The following is a 19,119-nucleotide window of genomic DNA, read 5'->3' as shown; positions in this document are numbered from 1 at the left end:
TTGAGTCCATCTATGCTTATGGGACATAGGGAGTACCTGGAGTAGAAGCAGTGGGGTAATTGGTTACCGTTTAGTAAATTCAAAATTATTCCAATAGTCTGGGTATCCTACAGCCACACTACAACCTTCCCCCAGAGCTCCATGAAGCTCTGGGCCTTTTACGGCCCCGGCTGCAGTTGTGGCCTGACAGTCTCTCCTGTGAGACTAGACCATATGGAACTTCATTTCACAACCATGTCAGGAAAAGAGATTCATCTGGGAAAGAGTTTCTCTGGCTTGGCTTCTCAGAGAGAATTTCAGCCAAGATGCTCCGGGGGACATCCAGGAATCTACCTATACCCTGTCCCCCAAAATCTGTCCTATCAGAATGCTGGCTTACTTTGTGTCACCCCCGTGATGACAAACTCAGAGGGACTTGAAGTATAAAACAAAGCATTCAAGCAATTAAAAACTACTTCGCCTGGCTGGAGAGATGGCTCAACTTTGCTAAGAGTCATTGCTGCTCTTTCAGAAGACTGGAATTCTATTCCCTGTCCCATATATGTGGCTAACAACCCCCTGTAACAGCAGCCGCAGGGGATCAGATCCCCTTCCCGCTCCCATGGGCACCTGCATGTGCGTATACCTACACATAGGCAAACACATACGTGTACTATAAATTAATTTTTTTCTTAAAATGAAACAAAAAAATCCCTGGGTTCACCAGGCCTTTCAGAACACAGCTCTATGGAGGAGGAGTCAGGACAGAGGGAGCACAGAGTGAATGGGTGCTCCCCTTGGACACAGCTGAAGACTCAAGCCCATAATGACACAGTTGTGGAGCTAGCTTGCTGTCTTCCCTGCCTTCCTTCCCCCTTCATCCCTTCCCCCTCCCTTCCTTCCCCCCTTCTCAGCTGAACACTTTAGAGCTGGATTTCAAGGACACACAGGCAGCCAGGAAGTAGGGTGCTGACAGCCTCACCAAGAACCCAGCAGATGGAGGAAGTATTTCAAGGGCTGTCAGGATGGCATTAAATATGTTCGGCAGTCAATCTTCCTAGAAATCCTTTATTTATCAAATATTTAAAAACACACAGTTTGCTTTGTAAAGCAAGTTTACAGCAAAATCCATGGCATACACGAACAGTGCATGAGAGGTGGCAGGCACCCTTGCCTTCTAGGCTCAGACATGGCAAAGTATGGACTCCAAGTCATAGGTCTCTGAGTCCTGGCCCCCAGCTCTCTTACTGTGAGGTGGGTGTTCAGGGCATGGGAGCAGGGGGGACATGGATGTCCTTCTCTGTGAGGCTGGTCCACCTTGAAGAATGGGAAGCATACAGCAGTGTCTAATCGAGCTTTCTCTTCTCCTCTGCTTTAGTATCTCTGGAGACGGTTCTCAAAGCGGTGAAAATAGATCCAGGAAAATCAAACTTCCCTGCATTCACGGGGCAGTGAGCAGCACTTAGCACAGACTGGGTGAGTTAGCACTTACAACGCAGGCCTCAACTGTGAAGAGGCAATTTGCAAAAAGATGTGTGTGGTAGGACAGCCTATGGCAACATCAAAATGGATGCAGCAGCCACGTGATTTAGGGAGATAAATAACAAAAACAGAGACCTTAATGATTTTGCAATTTTCACCAATAACAGCAACAACAACAACAAAATATTCACCAGTAGGAAAAACAAGACTGGAGAGGAATGAAAGGGCATTTAAGCCTTCTTTGAATTTTTGTCAAAATATTATCCATGGGAAAGTAAGTTCTTAAGGCAGTAGTGAAGGCCCTTGCTGTGTAGGACATGATACCTAGAATCCTCTGCTGGTGGGGCTCAACTCAAGTCTTCTACAGAGTAAGGACACCCCACACATGCCTTATTCAGCCTCCAAACTCAGCCTGCCGGCATTTCTTGCTCCTTGCAGACAGCCACCCAGGCAGTACACCAGGCCTCTGCAGTCATTTTCACAATGAAGCGGGTCCCTCATTGCTGCAATCCCAGAGTCTAGCTGGCTCTCAAAGTGTGTCACCTTCTTTGTCCAGGACCACAGAGGCATCTGGGGTTTCTGGTTTTAAACTAGACATTAATGACTTGCTCATGGACAAGAAACAAGCCAAACATGCACCCAGGAGAGTTGCATACTTTCTCCCTGCGATGCCGGGTTCCCCAGCCCCACATCTTCAACAGCACCTTCCAGTGAGGGCAAACTAAATTCCTAGTATGCACGTCCTACTTTGTTTCAACAAGGGATGAGGAAGCCATTTGCTTCTGTGTCAGAAGTATTGGCCTGATCATTCTGTGCTTCACTTTCTTACAGATTCGTCAAGACTGAAGCCATCAGCATGCTTGGCTATGAAGTGAGATAGAAGTTGGTGGTCCAAACCATCAAGAATGTTCCAGAAAATTCAGCTTCACTGTTAAAGCAGCATAACATGAAGGAAAAAGAAAAGGATTCACATGACAGTTGGGATGAAGCGTCTGCTTGGGGGGAAAAGTGTCATGGTCATAGAGGACCAGGCAGAGAACTTTGGTGAAATGCCAGATGTAGGTGTGGCTAAATATTCTCTGGGACCGTAGCTATAGTTTGGGGCCTCAGAGGGAAAAGGCAATTCCCAATTTTTCCTTCATCTTCCCTTGGGATAATATACCCCAGAATGTTTTGCATCTATAAGATGTATAAATTACTTCAGTTCACAAGACTAAGTGGGCTGCTGGGATGCATCCACAATGAGTAGCTAATGAGATGTCTAAACCACAGCCAGGCACACTGCAATGGAATTCCACATGCCACTCAAAAGATGAGGTAAGTCTGTGGAGTTAGGTATGTAAGAGTATGTCACCACATGTCTCTCTCTCTCTCTCTCTCTCTCTCTCTCTCTCTCTCTCTCTCTCTCTCTCTCTAAAAAGGCAACTTCATGTACATGCATAGAAAACTAAAATGGGTTTAAAGAACAGACTAAACTCTCAGAGAGAATTCTAGGAAGGAAGGTTTAAATACAAAATACTTTTAAGTTTTCCCCTGCTCTAATTGCTGATATTTTCTCTAATGTGTATTATTTATAAAAAAAAACACCCCAATGTTGAATGACTTAAGAAATATTAAGGAGTGCTGTGTTTAAAAAAACAAAACAAGCAAACAAACAAACAAAAACCCGAGTGTCATGTGTAGACAGTTGACTCTTGCTGAGCCTGGTAGACACAGAAATTACACTGTGGCAGGAGAAAAATCCTGAAGCATGGCGAAGGCACCTAAACAAAACAGTAACATGAAAGTGAGGGGCCAGATTTATGAAGACAAACGGGCTCTTTGGAATTCTGTGAAAGGATGTATTTTTGGAAAAGCCCAGAAATTTTGAGGCTCTGTCAAACTATTATTGGCACAAGGAAGCATCTAATATACAAAATAAGCAGAAACAGCCCACTGAGTCTGCAGCTGTACAGTCAGCTGAACCACTGGTGTCCTGATAGCACCCAACCTGCACAAAAGCGCCTCCCCTGCAGTGCTGCCATGGAGACTGCTGACGATGAACAAAACAGAAGAAGGGGAAATGGCACAGAACTTCTAAAAACTATCTCTGGTATTCAGTCTCTCGATTATTTCTCTCTTTCTCTATCTTCCTTCCTTCCTTCCTTTATTTCTGAAAAAAAAATACAGCCAGCAACAATTCTAAAGAATGAAAGACAAAACCCAAAAGGGAGACAACAAAAAAATGAAATGCTTTCTAGTCATTGTTAGGTAGAAGGACATGCAAAAATGTCCATTTTATGTATCCCTGATACTTTTTGGCTCAAGGATGAGACTACAGAGTCCACCAGTTGACTGTAAGGGAAGACCATGGAGAGGGAGCAAATAGGATACAGGGTCCACTTCAAGAGACTCTGCATGACTGTGACATTGTAGCCTAGACTGGGGCTGAGATTCAGGTCCCTTCACTCAGTGGGCAAGATCCAGGAGAACTGCACTCCTCCATCCAGGAATACATTTTTCTGTGGGTGGGCAGAGCAGTCTCCAGTTTAGACTTTACTTCCCTGAGAAATGGACCAATAATACTGAATTCTGCCTCCTCTAGTCAGAGAATCACACTGACACAGTTTTTCAGTCTTCAAGCAAAAGCCCATCTATACCAGGCCCAAGCCCGCATTTAAGTACATGTAAACACATCACTGATCAAGTTTCACAGTTATGAGCCAGGGCACAGTCACCAAAATACCAGCACTTGTCAAGACCTGGATGACAGTCACTCTTCTGAGAAAAACTCCTCTGTTGAGCAGATAGAGCTGATTTTCTTTTCCCACAAATCCCTGTTGTTTTTGTCTTCAACTGTGAACCACTTAATAGGTCTTCCAAAAAAGGGGGATGCCATTAGCTGCCATGTCAGAGTATTTACAGTGAAACCAAATCCTTCCAGTGTCTGGCTCACTCTTGAATGGAAGAATGGCGGAGGGATCGGTGGTAATCTGGAGTGCTGATGTGTTCAGATATATCGTAGCCCCTTGGGAAATGTCCACTGTTTTGGTGAGCAAAATAAAACAGCTGTTTGGCTAGCAGAGGTTCCACCTTTAACAAGACATTTTTTAAAAAGACATTAGTAGACATTAAAAACCATTAGTAGACATTTTAAAAATTCCTTTAGCACCACACAATTGATGCCTCATTAAATGACCCCTAGACTCTAAGCAAAACCACAAGCTGTATAATACAACAAAGCATTTTCACGTTCAGAACCATTTGAAAAACCAGTTTTGTTTGCCCTTACAATACCTGAAGTATAATATCCTGGTAATAGAACTCTTGGTTTTATTTTTTATTTTATTATTTATTTATTTTGGCTTTTCGAGACAGAGTTTCTCTGTATTGTTCTGGAGCTTGTCCTGGAACTTGCTCTGTAGACTAGGCTGGCCTCAGACTCACAGAGATCTGCCTGTCTCTGCCTCCCAAGTGCTACGATTAAAGGCGTGCACCACCACCGTCCAAATAAGGCTTGGTTTTAAAATTGAAGCTAATTATGACATTTTCAAACCAATTGCCTCTTGGAGTTTATTTAGCTAAATGACTGGATATCATCAGGTGAAATTATCAAATTAAAAGGCTAAGTAAAACTCAGGGCAAGTTAGGTTCATGAATTTGACAGGGAGAGGGGATCACTTGGAATGACGAATGACTATGCAATATGAACAACTCTGATCCACGAGTTGACGACAAACAGAACACAAAACAGTTATGGCAAACAGTGTTCGCTCGCTCTGGTGGATCTAGCTTGTTGATGAGCATAGATCACATTCCCATTCAAAGCCAGCCTTCACCAGGTCAGGCTGAATGCTCTGTACCAACCTATCATATCCACATTAAGACTTTTTGTGTGATTTGATATGTAATGATTGACATGAATTGAGTCCATGAGTGTATGCCTGAGTATGTTATCCATCTGTGGCAGCATTTTGAGGCCCTTTGCCCATAGGCCCATCCTTGCCTTTTCCTTGTGGAACCCCACTGCAACCAAAATCCTTAAGATCAGATGGATGAAGGAATTTACTGCTCTTAAAATGCTATCAATTTTAGACTCATCCACTCATGTACAATCTCATTTGGTATCAACCACCAGATAGAACTGAGAAAATTCTCAAGTCTACCACTATATTTTGTTGCTTCTTGGATTTTGTTTTGCAATTAAGAAGGGAGGCTGGATACTTGACATCAGTGTCCCATGCCCATTCCCACCTGGGTCTGGAATCCAAAGCTTTACCAGTACCAGATAACTGCTTACCACTGAGAAATACTATCAGAACTAAAATTTCATTTGCATTTGAATACTGTGGTATTTGGGGAATGTAAGATTTACTTGGTACTGGATACTTTTCTAGATATGTAATAAAGTAAAATTTTCTAATTAAAAACATCAGGTATTCAGAACTGTTTTTTAATTATTAAATGAGTGCTAAACATTATCTAAATAAACATGTTATCTTTTCTTTGCAAAGATATTTACGGGGCACGATTGCACCCATCTTAAACTGGACTAGCTGTAAGGACAGATTGGCCTACCTAGTCTCCTGGAAAGACCAGACCTCCTCCCAGGACCCCTTGCCCAGCTATTAAATAACTTCCAAAGTTCCAAAATAAAAAGAGGTCCTGGAATTATTGGGTCATAGTACACAACACACAGTTTCCCAGTGAGGAGAGTTCATCCCCTCAGGAAGCCTTTCTAGAGTAGACAACATTTCAAATTCAAATGAGAAGCAGAGTTATCAGAGCACAGAGCATGGCAATTAGTACCAGCCGCTTAAAATTCCTATAAAAGGGAAGATGAAGAATTCCGAACCCTCAGAGCCTTGGGTTCGAGGTATCCACCCTGCTGCTTCAGTGGTGACAAACTTTGACTGGAAGTTTGTGGGTCCCCGAGCTGTGTTGCTCACTGGGGCCTGCTTCCTCCTAAGCTATTTTAAGAGCTGCATTTATTTTCCCAGGTGAGTTGACATTTGTTCTCATTTGTCACTTCTCTAAAAGGGCCTGCTCCACAATGTGTGACTTGATGGTGTTGTAACTGGATACTCACATGAGCTGTGATGAGCTTCCTCTGCCTCTGAGGGTCTGGAAACTCCTCACCGAAGCACAGAGTCACCCGGAATCTGGGTTCTGGCCGGCCATGGTGAGCAAACACTTGCAGCTCTGAGAACCCACAAGGAAAAACAAAACAGAACTGCTCAGACACCTGGTAAAGGGGGCTGAATGGAAACCAAGAGCCACGTGTGATTCTGCTTTGGGAGAGCCAAGCTCTGTTTCCCTAAGACCAGCCCTTAGGGCAGGCCCCAGACACGAAACCGCATGTCCTAGTTCACATGTGATCTCACATGGTCGTTTTACTGCATTATTCTTCGGGAACATGACTGAAGTGTACGAACTTGCTTCTGCAGCCCTGGACTCACAGAAATGTGCCAGGACAGAGAAGACGAAGAAAAGTAGCTTCGTTGAGGCAAACAAACAGCAATGGCTAAAGTGACACTTTAACTTAAAACGTTAAAATGCTACGGTTATTTTTAAACATCACTGCCTAACCATGGAGGCCATGTGGTGTTTGGGCACCGAGGGCATCTGTGTCCCACTGGGATCTGGATCTAAAACTGCAAACTATGACTTGAGTAGACTTCAGTCTCACTTTGCAGACAGAATGATGTAGCAAGAAGGGGACTGATGAGGCCCCTCTGGCAAGGATGCGCCTGCTGAGGCTGTTCCTACCCGAGAGATATGAAAGAGACAACATTATTGAAAAAAACCTGTCCGTGGCTGGGGTACCGGCACTGGCAGAGCCCTTGCCTTACACGTGCAAGGCCCTGGGTTCCACCCCCAGTACTGCTTCAAAGAACAAAAAGCCACATCCAATCACTGACATTAACCCTTGCTCGCCCTCCTGGCTCTGGGCTCCCAGGTCTTGTCTGCAGGAACCTGACAGAAAGGAGCTGCCCCTGCAGAGCAGCCCTGAAGACTCTGCCCTTATCTGATGTGAATGCTCAACCCTATAGCTTACAGGGACTGTCCCTAGTAGGGTGCAAATCCTGAATGGGTAGATATCAAAGACTTCCATTGCTCTCTGCAACTGAAGAGCTTCTAGAAGCTCACAGAACCGACTTCCTGCTTTTCTTTCTCTTTCTTCTTCCAGAATTCAAGTCACAATTGTGTGAAGTGCATGGCCCTGTGGCTGGGAAGACACCCACACCACAGGTAGTGTAGTCAGAGTAGCAAATGAGTCCAGGACTCTGAGAAAGCCCACTTCAGCCTACTAACTCGAGCCCATTGGGTGGGAATCCCTAGGTGCAGAGGTTGCTCTGCCTCTCAGCTGCAGTGTTATCTTTCCTGAGCATCAGAGAAGCTTGGCTCCACACTGTGGAGGCTGTGGATGGCAAAAAGAACAGTCCCCACTATAGATTAAGCTCTTGCTTATGGATAACTAATAAGCTCTAGAACCTACAGTATCCTTTCTACTACAGTGTCTGCCTCCTGCCTGGATCCCCACTGGAAAAAACCAAGACTTGTGTACCTCCCAGTCCCATCTCTGGTAAGTGCCATAGTTCTGGGCTACCTTAGTCAAGCAGGGAATTGGAGGTAGCCTTCTAGGGGGACACATGAGAACTTCCTGACCCCAGGGCAAACAAGAATGTGCAGACAATCATTCCAAGAAGTTGCTTTTCTTTGCCTTGGACTATGAACACTAGAACTCACCCCAAGGGAGGCAAAACAGTCTGACCCAGGCTGAGATCATGCCCGGATCCAAGGGTCTTCACCATGCGTCTGCCTTGGAACCTGAGATAATTCCCTATCCTGTGTCCCAACTCTTAGGAAAGAATATTTGTCAAGGAACATGGTTTGCTTTGGGAAATGAAAATATTTGGATGAGCCTAAACAAATATTGGCCACTGGAGTCCAAAAGGCTGAGGAAATGCCACTAATGCCAAGAACACTGCTGCTTTATGTCTTTGTTGTAAATGAAAGGAAGGAGATGCACATCGAGGATTCAGTTGTCCTCCTTCTGTGTACACATCCAAGACAGAGTAAATCAGTGTTGCAGAGACAACTGCACTTCCATAGACAACAGCACCAGTCAGAGCAGTTCAGATAAAGAGTCATCCCAAGCGCCCACCAATGAACAAATACACAGATAAAGAGGCATCCCAAGCGCCCACCAATGAACAAATACACAGATAAAGAGAGTACCAGGTGGTATCGATAACAACAGAATATTACTAAACCTTTAAAAAATAAGGAGGGCTTGCCATTTGTAACAACACAGATGAGTCTGAAGAACATCATGCTAAGTGAAATTAACCATGCATAAAAAGACAAATACTGCATCATGCTCCCATGTGAACTTTAATATAGTTGAACTCATAAAAGTAGCACTGCATGGTGGTCACCAAAGTGGGGAGCAGCTAGGAAGCTGTGGGTCAGAGAATATAAACTCAGACAAGAGGCGTTGCTGAACACAAGCTCAACAATGGTATATCCTCTTTTTTTTTTAGATTTTATTTATTTATTACATATACACCAGATTGAATTGTAGATGGTTGTCAGCCACCATGTGGTTGCTGGGAATTGAACTCAAGACCTCTGGAAGAGCAGTCAGTGCTCTTAACCTCTGAGCCATCTCTCCAGCCCGTAGTAATGGACTATGTACTTGAAAATAGCCAAGAGCAGATTTCAAGTAGTGTTCTTACCAAAATAAAGAAAAAAAGATAGGCATGCAAGACTATAATTGGTGCAATTTAGCCATAATCCAGTGTACATACATTCTAAACCACCATGGTGTGCACAGAGGAGAGAAGCAAAACACATTCATGTTCAAGAAATGGAAAGCGCAGGAAAAGCCAGAGGTGTGGGCTGTTTGGAAAGGGCATCAAGAAGAAAGCAAGCTTGGGATACGATGGGGAGACTGGCAGCAGCCAACAGAGCATCCTCTGACATCCCAAAGACATCCTCTGCTAGACATCCTCTCCCAGACTTCCCTGGCCCTACGATGGTACTTCACAGTGGCATAGCTAATGACTTCATGTAAGCTAACTTAACTCAACAAAATCAAAATTCAAACAGTCAGAAGTATAGGTTCTGGAAAACATGACTGAAGCTCTTGAATGCCAGAGATAAGGCCAAGCTTTCTCAGCATTTCCCCCTTGCTGAAGCTGTCCCTTACACTCTTAGCCTTGGTCCCACCTGCAGTGTGGCACTTTTATAAGGGTGACACATCTCATAACCAAGAATGTTAACAATGTGCTTCTAACCTTCTTGATTTTTCTAGGAAGACCCAGTAAGCTGTAGTGTCAGCAGATAAACTTGCTGAGAGCAGAGAGCAACAGTGGAACCTTGTTGAGGGTGGGGCACATGCTGCTGAAAACCCACATTTTAATTCATTAGCCAGGTGTGATGCTGCACACGTATAACCCCAACGCATCTCCAGTTCTAGGCCAGCCTGAGCTACATAGATTCTGCCTCAAAAATAAAAGGACTGGTAATAATAGTGATAACTTAAGATATCACTCTGTACCATAGTCTATCTCAGCCAGTTCATATGGACCCTCTTACTGGCCCTCTGCTAATAAGGGGAGCACACCACAGACAAAGGTAAGACATGAATGAGGCAGAAACCATACTCCTGTGAGCTCACAGGTCTCAGGAGGAAGACTCCTACCTGGGGTAGGCAGACCCTACCATTTGGGACCTTCCTGGCCAACACCCACAGCCACCCCCACTTTAACAGATTGTGAAGTGTATTACCTGATAGGAACTGCTGTGTGTCAAAGAGCTTGCAAGTCTGGTCTCTTTCTAGTTTGTTGGGCCGATCATTGCACAGTGCCAGGGGCCCATCCCAGTAGATCCTGCTCTGGCAGAGTCTTTTGGCATAGAGCCCATCTGGTGCCATCCAGAGGACCAGTCCCCTCTCCAGGTGGCTCAACAACTTTTCGATGTTCTTCCTCTGCCCATTGTCCTCTGGGTAAGGGAACAGGACCTGGTCCAGATTGCTGACATCATAGGTATGTCCATGGGAGATCCGGCAGCCTTCGGGGCTAGATGTGGTCAGCTCCTTCACTAGGATGTCCCGGTAGTACAGGTAGATATGTAACCGGCAGTCTGTGAACAGAACTCTGGAATCAGTGCTGATGGGACCTGGGACAGATAGCACAATGGCTCAATGGCTACACTGATATGAAGTACAGCAAGCAGGTGGAACACTAGTAATCAAGATGCTCCATGAACAAGTAGAAGATTCTAAGGCCAAGGAAGTCTGGGAGATGTTAACTGCCCTTGTCCCCTTCAGATTCCTAGATGGCAAGCACATTCAAATCTAAGAGAAGCCCATGGAAAGAAACTTATTTCTCTAACACAGCCATTTTCAAGCGTTGATGTGACCATTTATGTACTCATCTTGGGGAAGGGTGTACTGCTTGGATTTTCATCTCAATTTTACTAGACAGCCCCCCCCTGTTATGAAGGGTTTTTTTTGGATGTCATTTTGTCTAGAATATGAAGAAACACCACTGAATGGGAATTCATCTTCCAGCCAAGTTAATTTTAATTTTGGAGTTGAACTCTAAGATTAATTTCTACTAGTAAAAAGTACAGAGACATCTCAGAAGAAAAGTAAATGTGTCAACAGCTCTGGAACTTCCATAAAGTGTCACCATGATGTCAATTAAGTAAAAACAAAACAACAACAAAAACAAAAAGGAAACCCACAGAGATAAGTTGGAGGTAAACACTAAAATAACAACTTCTGGGCTATGAAAAATGATACTTTTATTTTCCTAAGTCAGTTTTCTTGGAGTAGGGGGAAGGAACTGATGAGAAAATGCTCTAAGAGCCAATGGTTAATGTTAAGTCTCCTGAAATCCCACTAAACTTTGTGTTCAATTTTGAAAAGAACCCAACAACTATTTTTCTACAGCTTTAAGACAGGAATTTATTGATGGGTGTTTTATTGATTTCAGAAACCGCTTTAAAACACCACCCACAAGCTTAAAGGGCAAGCTGGGTGTGCAAAGGGCTCCCTAGCAGAAACAGACACCCATGATGGTGGTTGGAGCCCAAACAATGCCTGGAAAGAGTAGCTTTCTGAAGAGTACACTCTGGGTTGATCATTAATTATGCAAACCAGAAAAAGAAACCCACAAAACCCTGGTGTTCTTCAATGGTTCTAAGGCAGCCCATATGATGGTGTCTTCCATTTCTGCTGCTATAAACAGCAAGTCAGGCGATGCACCCAAAGAGAGGGGGCGTTGGCCATCTGAGGTGACTGGTAGGGCAGGTTTCATTTCGTTTAATGTCACCAGAATCACAAGATTGCAGAGATATAAATAGCTATTTATTTCCTACTCTTGGGGCACCCATACAAGTCTTAGGTGTTCCAGAAGAGATTTTGGAGGTTTTTAGAGTCAGTGACAAGCCCTGATGCTCAGAAGTATCCCTCTTCTGCTCTTAAGTGGCTCACAAAGTCTCCAAGAGCATCAGATTTGGAAGGAACCAGGTGTCAAGACTTCTTCCTCCCTTGTGAATAAGGAAAGTGTCTAAAACATTCAAAATGTAGTTGATATTTTCAGTCACAGACGTTTAAGGTGGCCACAGGCATGGTGAGAATTCTAATGTGCAAGCTATTTTTAATATCCATTCAAATTCCATTTGAAAACATCAAAAAATCATCTAAAGACTAAATGGATATTGGATGCATATTTCAAGTGTATTGGGGCTTAATTAGTAATGAAACTTTAAAATCTGATCAAATCCATAGACACTCAGATATTCTATTGAAGTTGCAAGGGAGAAAGAGCAATATAGTCCTTTGGGGCATAGGAACTTCTCAGAGACCAGGGTCCAGAACCAGTGTTCCCTGGAAGCAGTTCAAGACCACCTGTTTTTGGCTAACCCTGAAAGGACAAACAGCATTTGGAAATGAAAAACCTTTGTGCCTAAGAAGCCTCTCTGCACTATGAAGTATGTTGTCTGGAGGAGGAGCCTGTCTGCACATTCCTGGAAAGCTGGGCAGGTAACAATGTATAGGTTAACTACTTTATCCAAGTAGTGTTTGGATAGCTGGTACCCCAGCGGAGATTTCTAATAGTGTTTTTTATTTACTGTGATATTCACACAGACTGGGTCATGTCTATTCCAGACTATAGGGCCTTCAAGGTAAGAGTCTAGATCCTCACCCAACCTACCCAGAGGAGAGATGCCACCTCCCCCATAGGCTTAAAGGAAACGCTACACTCACCTGAGAGTGCCAAGGCTTCAGCAGACCTTATGCTTGGCTCTATGGGGATTCCAGGAGCCTGGGACTCAGGTGGGGCACAAGCATAAAAGGTTCCTGTCACCTGGCAACCTGCATTTGCAAATGAAAATCAGATGATGTGTAAGCAGAGAGCTCAAGTTCAGGGAGGCTCTTGAGTTGGGAGGAGCCATGCCCGGTCACCTTCCAACCCAAGCTTGAGAGGCTCTAAACACCCACTGCCAGCAGAGGCTGTGACTAGGAGGCAAACGCCAAAGCTCAAGTTCAGTGGAAAAATGCAGGGTGATGGAGGAAGGAATCTCAGCACAGCTCTGGATGGAAACATGGAGCTCCCGCCATAGCTCATCAACAGGGAAACTGAGGCCCAGAAGGACAGGGGTTTGCATCAACCCATACAGCAGAGCTAGAGTTCAAATTTATATAAGGTTAGCTAAAAATGAATAAATTATTCAATCCTCATTTATTCTGCTTGCTGTTTGTAAGTTTTGGGGAAAATTGAACCATGCTCCCTGGCAGCAGAGAAGTTATATCACCTCAAACCAAGAACAACCTAAGCGTGGATGGAATGCTGGTGCTGGGGTGGGGGGTGAGATTGTGACAAGGAAATTATTTCCAGAATAATAGAAGAGGACCACACGTGTGGTGACCCATGTCAAGACTTCTATTTAAATAATGAACTTGAAAGTCCTAAAAGCTTGTTTCATATCCAGCCTAGTGGTACAGGCCTGTAATCCCAGCTACTCAGGAGTTCAAGGCAAGAGGGTCAAAGAGCAATGCAACCTGGGTAATTTAGCAAGACTCTCCTTTAAAATACACAGTTGAAAACGGGTGCAGGGTGTAGCTCAGTGCATTTGCCTAAATAAATGCCAAATGATCAAAGCTTCGTTGAACATAGCTCAACTCAATTTCTGTGTCTGGTTAATTGGTGTTTCTTCTGTGGGACTTCATCTAGCAGGGGGTGGGGGATTGTGGGTCTTTGGGGCTGACCCTCCTTTGTAGAGAAGTTTTCTGGATTACTTTTGCTCTGGTCATTCCTTCATACCAAGAACAGTTACAAGTGACTCATCACTCCTCAAGGGACATGAATTAACAGTGATCTCCTGAAGTCTCTGCAGAGGTGGGCTGGGCACAGCTGTAGTATGGTCCCTTTACAGGATAGTTGAAAGAAATAGATTAGGAAGATAGTATGACTCTCCATCAGTAAGTAATAAGGGACAATTCAGAGGGAAGACTGATAAAAATCTATTCCTCCATCCTAGTATGACCAAGAAGGCATAATGTTACAGAGAGCAAAAACATGTTAACCAAATTATTGAAAGACAAAGTAGACAAGTTTTATAATTGACATCCTTTGCCATTGGGCACTTGTAGATATCCATGCTTTTCTCTGCTTATTAAAAATGGGATGGGCATTGAAATGATTTCTGGGCTCTTTTAATTAAGTTTCCACACAGAGTGATGCCTATCATAGCCTGAGGACTTCAGCATCCTACAGGCCAAGGCAAGATTCCTCCCCAGCCACAAGCTTCATGTGATGTCTCTCTGTGTCTCTGCAGAAGGGAAGAGCGGGAAAAGCTCTGTAGTGCTGCCTGGGAAGGTCAGCCAGGGTTGCTCACACCCTGAGCCTGGCTTGTTCTTCTGCCTCCTTCCTTGGCACATTCCTTACCATTTTCACAAGATGGGCCTTGCCAGTGGTGACTCCGGGGGCCAAATGTCACAGGACACTGATACGGGATTTCTGGATGTGACTGATCAGGGGCATAGTCCCTCCAGCTTCTGTCATGAGGTGGCATCATGTAGTTATGAACCTGCTGACAGAGCACAGGCATTGCTAAGAGGAAAATATTAGTGGGTGTCGGGGTGCTTTCATTATTACCCCAACTCCTCAGGGAACCCTTTTTATGGGCCAGAAGCCAAGCAATTTTGTCCAAGTGGCATGAACTGTCTGTCACACTAGGTAGGAAACAGCAATAGAGGGTCAAAAAGCACAATGGGGACATTGTGTAAATCCATGATTTTTGTAAGGTTTCATCATATGGCTGAGCCTGGCACCAAAAATACTGCAGTGAAGTCTGCCCTCTTTAAGCCACCAAAGTGAATAAAACAGTACTGTAATTCACATCGGGGAAGCCTAGAGAAGTCAGCTGCCCTGTGGTTTCACATGATAAAGTACCACTTCCAAAACCCTTGACTTCCACAAAAGGTCTGATTCCCAGAAGATCTGACCATCAGTAGAAAGCACATCACAACAGGTGGGACACATCAAACTCCCCAACTAAACCACCAGGGACAGTGACACGATGCTGAAACCGAAACATCCTTCTATGACCAGGGGTTTGTTCACATTTGTACAGGCCATAGCAAATAGTAAGTCCTGCTCTTTTCATTTGTGTTTTCTCCTCTCTGTGGAGCCAGGCAAGAAGACTCAGCCTAGCCTTCCACAAGTCCCCCACATACCTGGGCTGGCAGTGAGCCATAAGGTGCTGCCATGGGGTAGGGGTGACCCATGGCCATCTGTGTGTCTTCCAAAGTGAGCTGCTTTGCTCCTGTGTGTTTGGGGAAGGAGAAACAGCAGAGTAAAAGAAGGAACTGACTTAGCTGAATAGCAAATCTTAGAAAAATACCTGAGCACTTTATTCTTAGAATGCACAGCCATGTTAGCCAATCAGGTGTTTTTCAAGCAATTCCCTCCAGCAGTTATTTATCTGTGCCATTAAACTGATTAAACAGGCTCCGATTTGTGCATGACAGCCAGAGAAAGAAATACCGTGCAGAGCACTGCGATCCACCAAGGTTTCTGGCATCTAGATGGTGCCTAACTGAGGCATCCTGAATGGTTGGAACAAATGCATATTCCTGGGCTCTGATCTAGACACACCAGTTGGATTTTTTGAAAGAGGGAAGCGAAGATCTGAGTTTTCACAAGTACCAAAGCAGGCGATAGAAACTCTGGCATTTTTATCACAATAAATGTGAATATTTATGGAGTGCTTGGTGTGCTTTCCTCTCTAAAAAATGTTTAATTATTAGAGGATATTAGGTAAGTAAAATTTTAATGTATCTTGCAGTTTTGTTTGGAAATTTGGTCCACGCCCTAACTGAATGGAGTAACTGGAACACTTAAGGCCTGCATGTGCACACCCACGTGTACATGGGGCTTAAAGTCTGAGACGTAATCCTCAACCAAAACCACAAGGTTTTCCCTTATAATCCAGAGAGCATGGGACAGGAGGTAGCAGTCTACAAAACAGAAGTAGAAAGTGATCCTAAGTAGGAATTAAGGCTCCATGAGTGTCACACTGCCTCTATCCTGTGACCTACGTTGGGGAAATCCCCTACCTTTTTTGGCTCCTTCTGGAACAATCCTGTACACCTTGTACGGGTCTGAAATATCCAGCTGGCTCCTCTCTACCAGTTCCTCAAAGTCATTGCTCTTGTTCAGAGCACATCGTAATCTTGTCTTCCAAGTAGGAGGATCGGGCTTGTCGATGCCTTCCCGGAATTTTCCTTTAAATAGTGCCCAGGCCTAAGAATGAAGAGAAGGAAAGTCAAAGTGCAGATCTTCACAAGGAATCTATAGATTGTATTTCTGAAAGGAAAATTGGTGTTTCAGATTTGCTGTTGTCCAAAACGTGGAACATGATGATACCAAGACCTCTAAGCAATGAACTTGTCTCCTAGGACCCTGCCTTGAGATAGGGAGACCCCTAGTGTGGGCTGTACACACCCAATGCCTGCATCAAGAGCTGCGGAGGGACAGGCCCCAGAGAGGACATCTCACTGAGGTACTATGAACAAATTCCCACAGGAAGTCCCCTTCCCCTACCCTGCTGGCAGGCGGCGGAGACTGGGGGCTTCACAGTTCAGGGAGCCAGCTCTCTGGGGACATCAGTCCTAAGGGATTCACATGGGGAGCGGGTCTCCCAGAGGAAGTCTTGGAATAGACAAAGTCACCCAAAGAACAGAAACAGAGACGGAAACCTCCAGAATTAGAACCAGTCATCAGAGGAGCTCAACCAAAGACACAAAACTCAGAGAAACTCAGAAAAGTAGCGACATAGAGACAGGGAAGCTGAGAGTGGTCCTAGTTAGTAGTCAATGGTGACAGTGGCAGGAAGCAGCCTAATGGGCTGTGCAGTCCGAGTCCCAGCCTCAGGGCACTGCTGGACCCCAGGGATGCTCGTGGAACTGTAAGTACTTTCCTCCCCACAAGCTTAGTGTGGGGACCCGGTTTTCCGTTTGTGTAATCCCCAGAGAACATGAAGCCTTTCCTTTCACCCAGGACTACTGCCAGGCAGGACCCGATGCATGATGCTCTCGCCTCTGCCTCGCGGGGCACACCCGACCTCCAGGTCCCTTGCTCTGAAGGCACAGTAGTCCCGAACTGTCTGACTCTCCTCTGGTCCCAGAATCTCCCAGGGCATGGGATTCCCAGTGCTGATACCTTGAAAAGGGCGGCGTCCTCCTCGCGGTTGTAGTCCTGCTTGCCCGCATGCTTCCACGGGATGCGGAAGACGCTCTTCTCCTCGTTCTCCCACACCAGCCCGGGGTACTTGCCACTGTCGATCTGGTCGATCAGCCATTGGCGGAGTTTCCCGTTGCCGCAGCTCACCGCGCTCATGCCGAACTCTGCGCCCCGGCTGCCCGCCTCCAGGTTCATGCCGCGTGCCAACCTCCTTCTGCGCTCGCGCGCTGAGGGGAGACAAACTTCCCTGCAGCCAACATGGCATCGCTCTCGGGGCGCCCTGTCCCAAACTCTTGTGGTGACCACGAGGCCCCGAGTCCCTGAGGCCGGGAGGTGCTCGCGTTCAGTGCCATTCAATGTCGCCAGAGTACCCCCAAGAGAAGGTACTTTGGCAAAGGTGTGGGGAGCATCCCTTGGCGCGCACCATCCTCAAAGTTTGTCCTTTCACCTCAGCTTGCACTCACTGTTCACTATTTTAACGCGCTCCATAGCAGAGAGCTCCTAGACACACAACTATCTGTACACTCCAAGTTTTGTGCCACCGTGGGCACCCTGTTTGCTTACTTGCCCCCCTCTGTCGACTCCAAGCTACTTTCACCCCACTTTTCCCTCACTGCTTCTACTCCTCCTCTCCGGGGGGGTTCAGGCTACGCTAGTGGCCCCAGGCACGAAAGATCTGGCACGTGGACTAGCCCTGGTTCAGGTCTTGTGCCCATGACTTGTAGGTGTGGAACATCTAGCTCTACTCTCCCTCCGCTTTTTTCTTCGACACCCTCACTTTGTCCCGGGAATAACGCCAGGCCTGCCTACCCAGCCAGAGCCGATTACACGGACCCTGGAAGCAACAAGTGGAAGTCTGGGTATGGGCGACATCCCAGCCTTCAGAGGATCAGCGAGACCCCAGGTGGGGGTGAAACCTAGGCTGGGGATACCGGGTACTGCGCAATACTAGCTCCCCTGCGCGGGAAGCGAAGGAGGGCGTGGGGGAAGGGGCTCTGAGTGCCCCAAGTTTGGAACTCCTAGTTCTCCTTGACCATCCCGCCTAGGAATCGCGCGCTGGAGCCCTCGATGAGTTTGGGTCCCTTCTGAATCAGGATTGGGAAAGGAGCTTCTTATGGAAGCAGACAGGGTCAGTGGCTGTCCCCCTGGGAACAAGCTGCCGCCAGTGCATGACCCTTTGATGGCACGGCAGTCCCGTTAGCTTGTCCGGCCCAGCCCGTGAGGATGTTCTGGAACGCTTGCTCAAGTAGCCTCACACAGAACCCACCGTGCACACGTCCCGGGCCAGCGCAGATTGGGGGAGCCAGGGACCACTATGTCTCTACGCTCTTTCGGAGCTTGGGCTTAGAGATGGAAACTGGGCTTCTCGTTCCCTCCCTGTCCTGTGTCACCAGCCTCACACTCCTTCTGCCCGACTCCAGGCCTTACCTCACCCGCACTCTGAGCTGAGGGCAGCAGAGGGTCCCAAGTTCAAGTGGTGAAACTCGGAAAGCGAGGTGAGAAAGAGGAACTTTATAGGGGCGGGGGCGGGGCTCGGCGCTGGGCAGGGCGGAACGGCTCCGCCTGCAAAGGCGTGACTCCACTAGACGGAGACCCGCCCTCCACCCGTGCTCTGTGCCTGGCCAAAGCGGGCTATCAGGCTGGGACAGGAGCTTCGGACTGTAGCCTACAGGGTCAGGGACTGTCCCCCTGCGGACAAGCTCTGACTTTCTCCATTCCCTCCAGTGGAAGGGGTATGGGACTCTGACGCACTCTGAAATCCTCAGTCCAGTGGGACAGCCACTGACCCGTTCCATGGGAGGACAATGCTCACAGGGATTCTCGGCTGGATACTAGCACCTGCACCGAGAGACTAGCTGATAACTAGTAGCTGCTCGTCATGGCCAGGGAGGGAAGTGATGGAGGGTCTGGAGTC

The 19,119-nt window shown here is 46.3% G+C and overlaps 1 protein-coding gene across 3 annotated transcripts; it reads right to left on the bottom strand.

The window, feature by feature from the left end:
• Positions 1-1,033: 1,033 nt before the first annotated feature.
• On the bottom strand, positions 1,034-18,694 carry Irf4 (interferon regulatory factor 4). Of its 3 annotated transcripts, none has more exons than XM_013110580.3 (9): positions 18,633-18,694; positions 17,184-17,431; positions 16,079-16,265; positions 15,197-15,285; positions 14,406-14,550; positions 12,725-12,832; positions 10,237-10,590; positions 6,530-6,642; positions 1,034-4,533 (listed from the first exon to the last, which is right to left on the bottom strand). In XM_013110580.3, the coding sequence occupies exons 2-9, from the start codon at positions 17,397-17,399 to the stop codon at positions 4,393-4,395; spliced, it is 1,353 nt and encodes a 450-aa protein (XP_012966034.1). In that variant the 5' UTR covers positions 17,400-17,431; positions 18,633-18,694; the 3' UTR covers positions 1,034-4,392. The 3 variants fall into 3 exon arrangements, with proteins under 3 accessions (XP_012966034.1, XP_005066479.1, XP_021080690.1); XM_005066422.4 differs by having other exon boundaries at positions 14,406-14,547; XM_021225031.2 differs by lacking the exon at positions 12,725-12,832.
• Positions 18,695-19,119: the final 425 nt, after the last annotated feature.

The sequence above is a fragment of the Mesocricetus auratus genome, unplaced genomic scaffold (assembly GCF_017639785.1).
Source record: "Mesocricetus auratus isolate SY011 unplaced genomic scaffold, BCM_Maur_2.0 Super-Scaffold_100013, whole genome shotgun sequence".
Taxonomy (NCBI): Eukaryota; Metazoa; Chordata; class Mammalia; order Rodentia; family Cricetidae; genus Mesocricetus; species Mesocricetus auratus.
The sequence above is the reverse complement of the archived record's forward strand: the minus strand, read 5'-3'. Positions and strand labels throughout refer to the sequence as shown.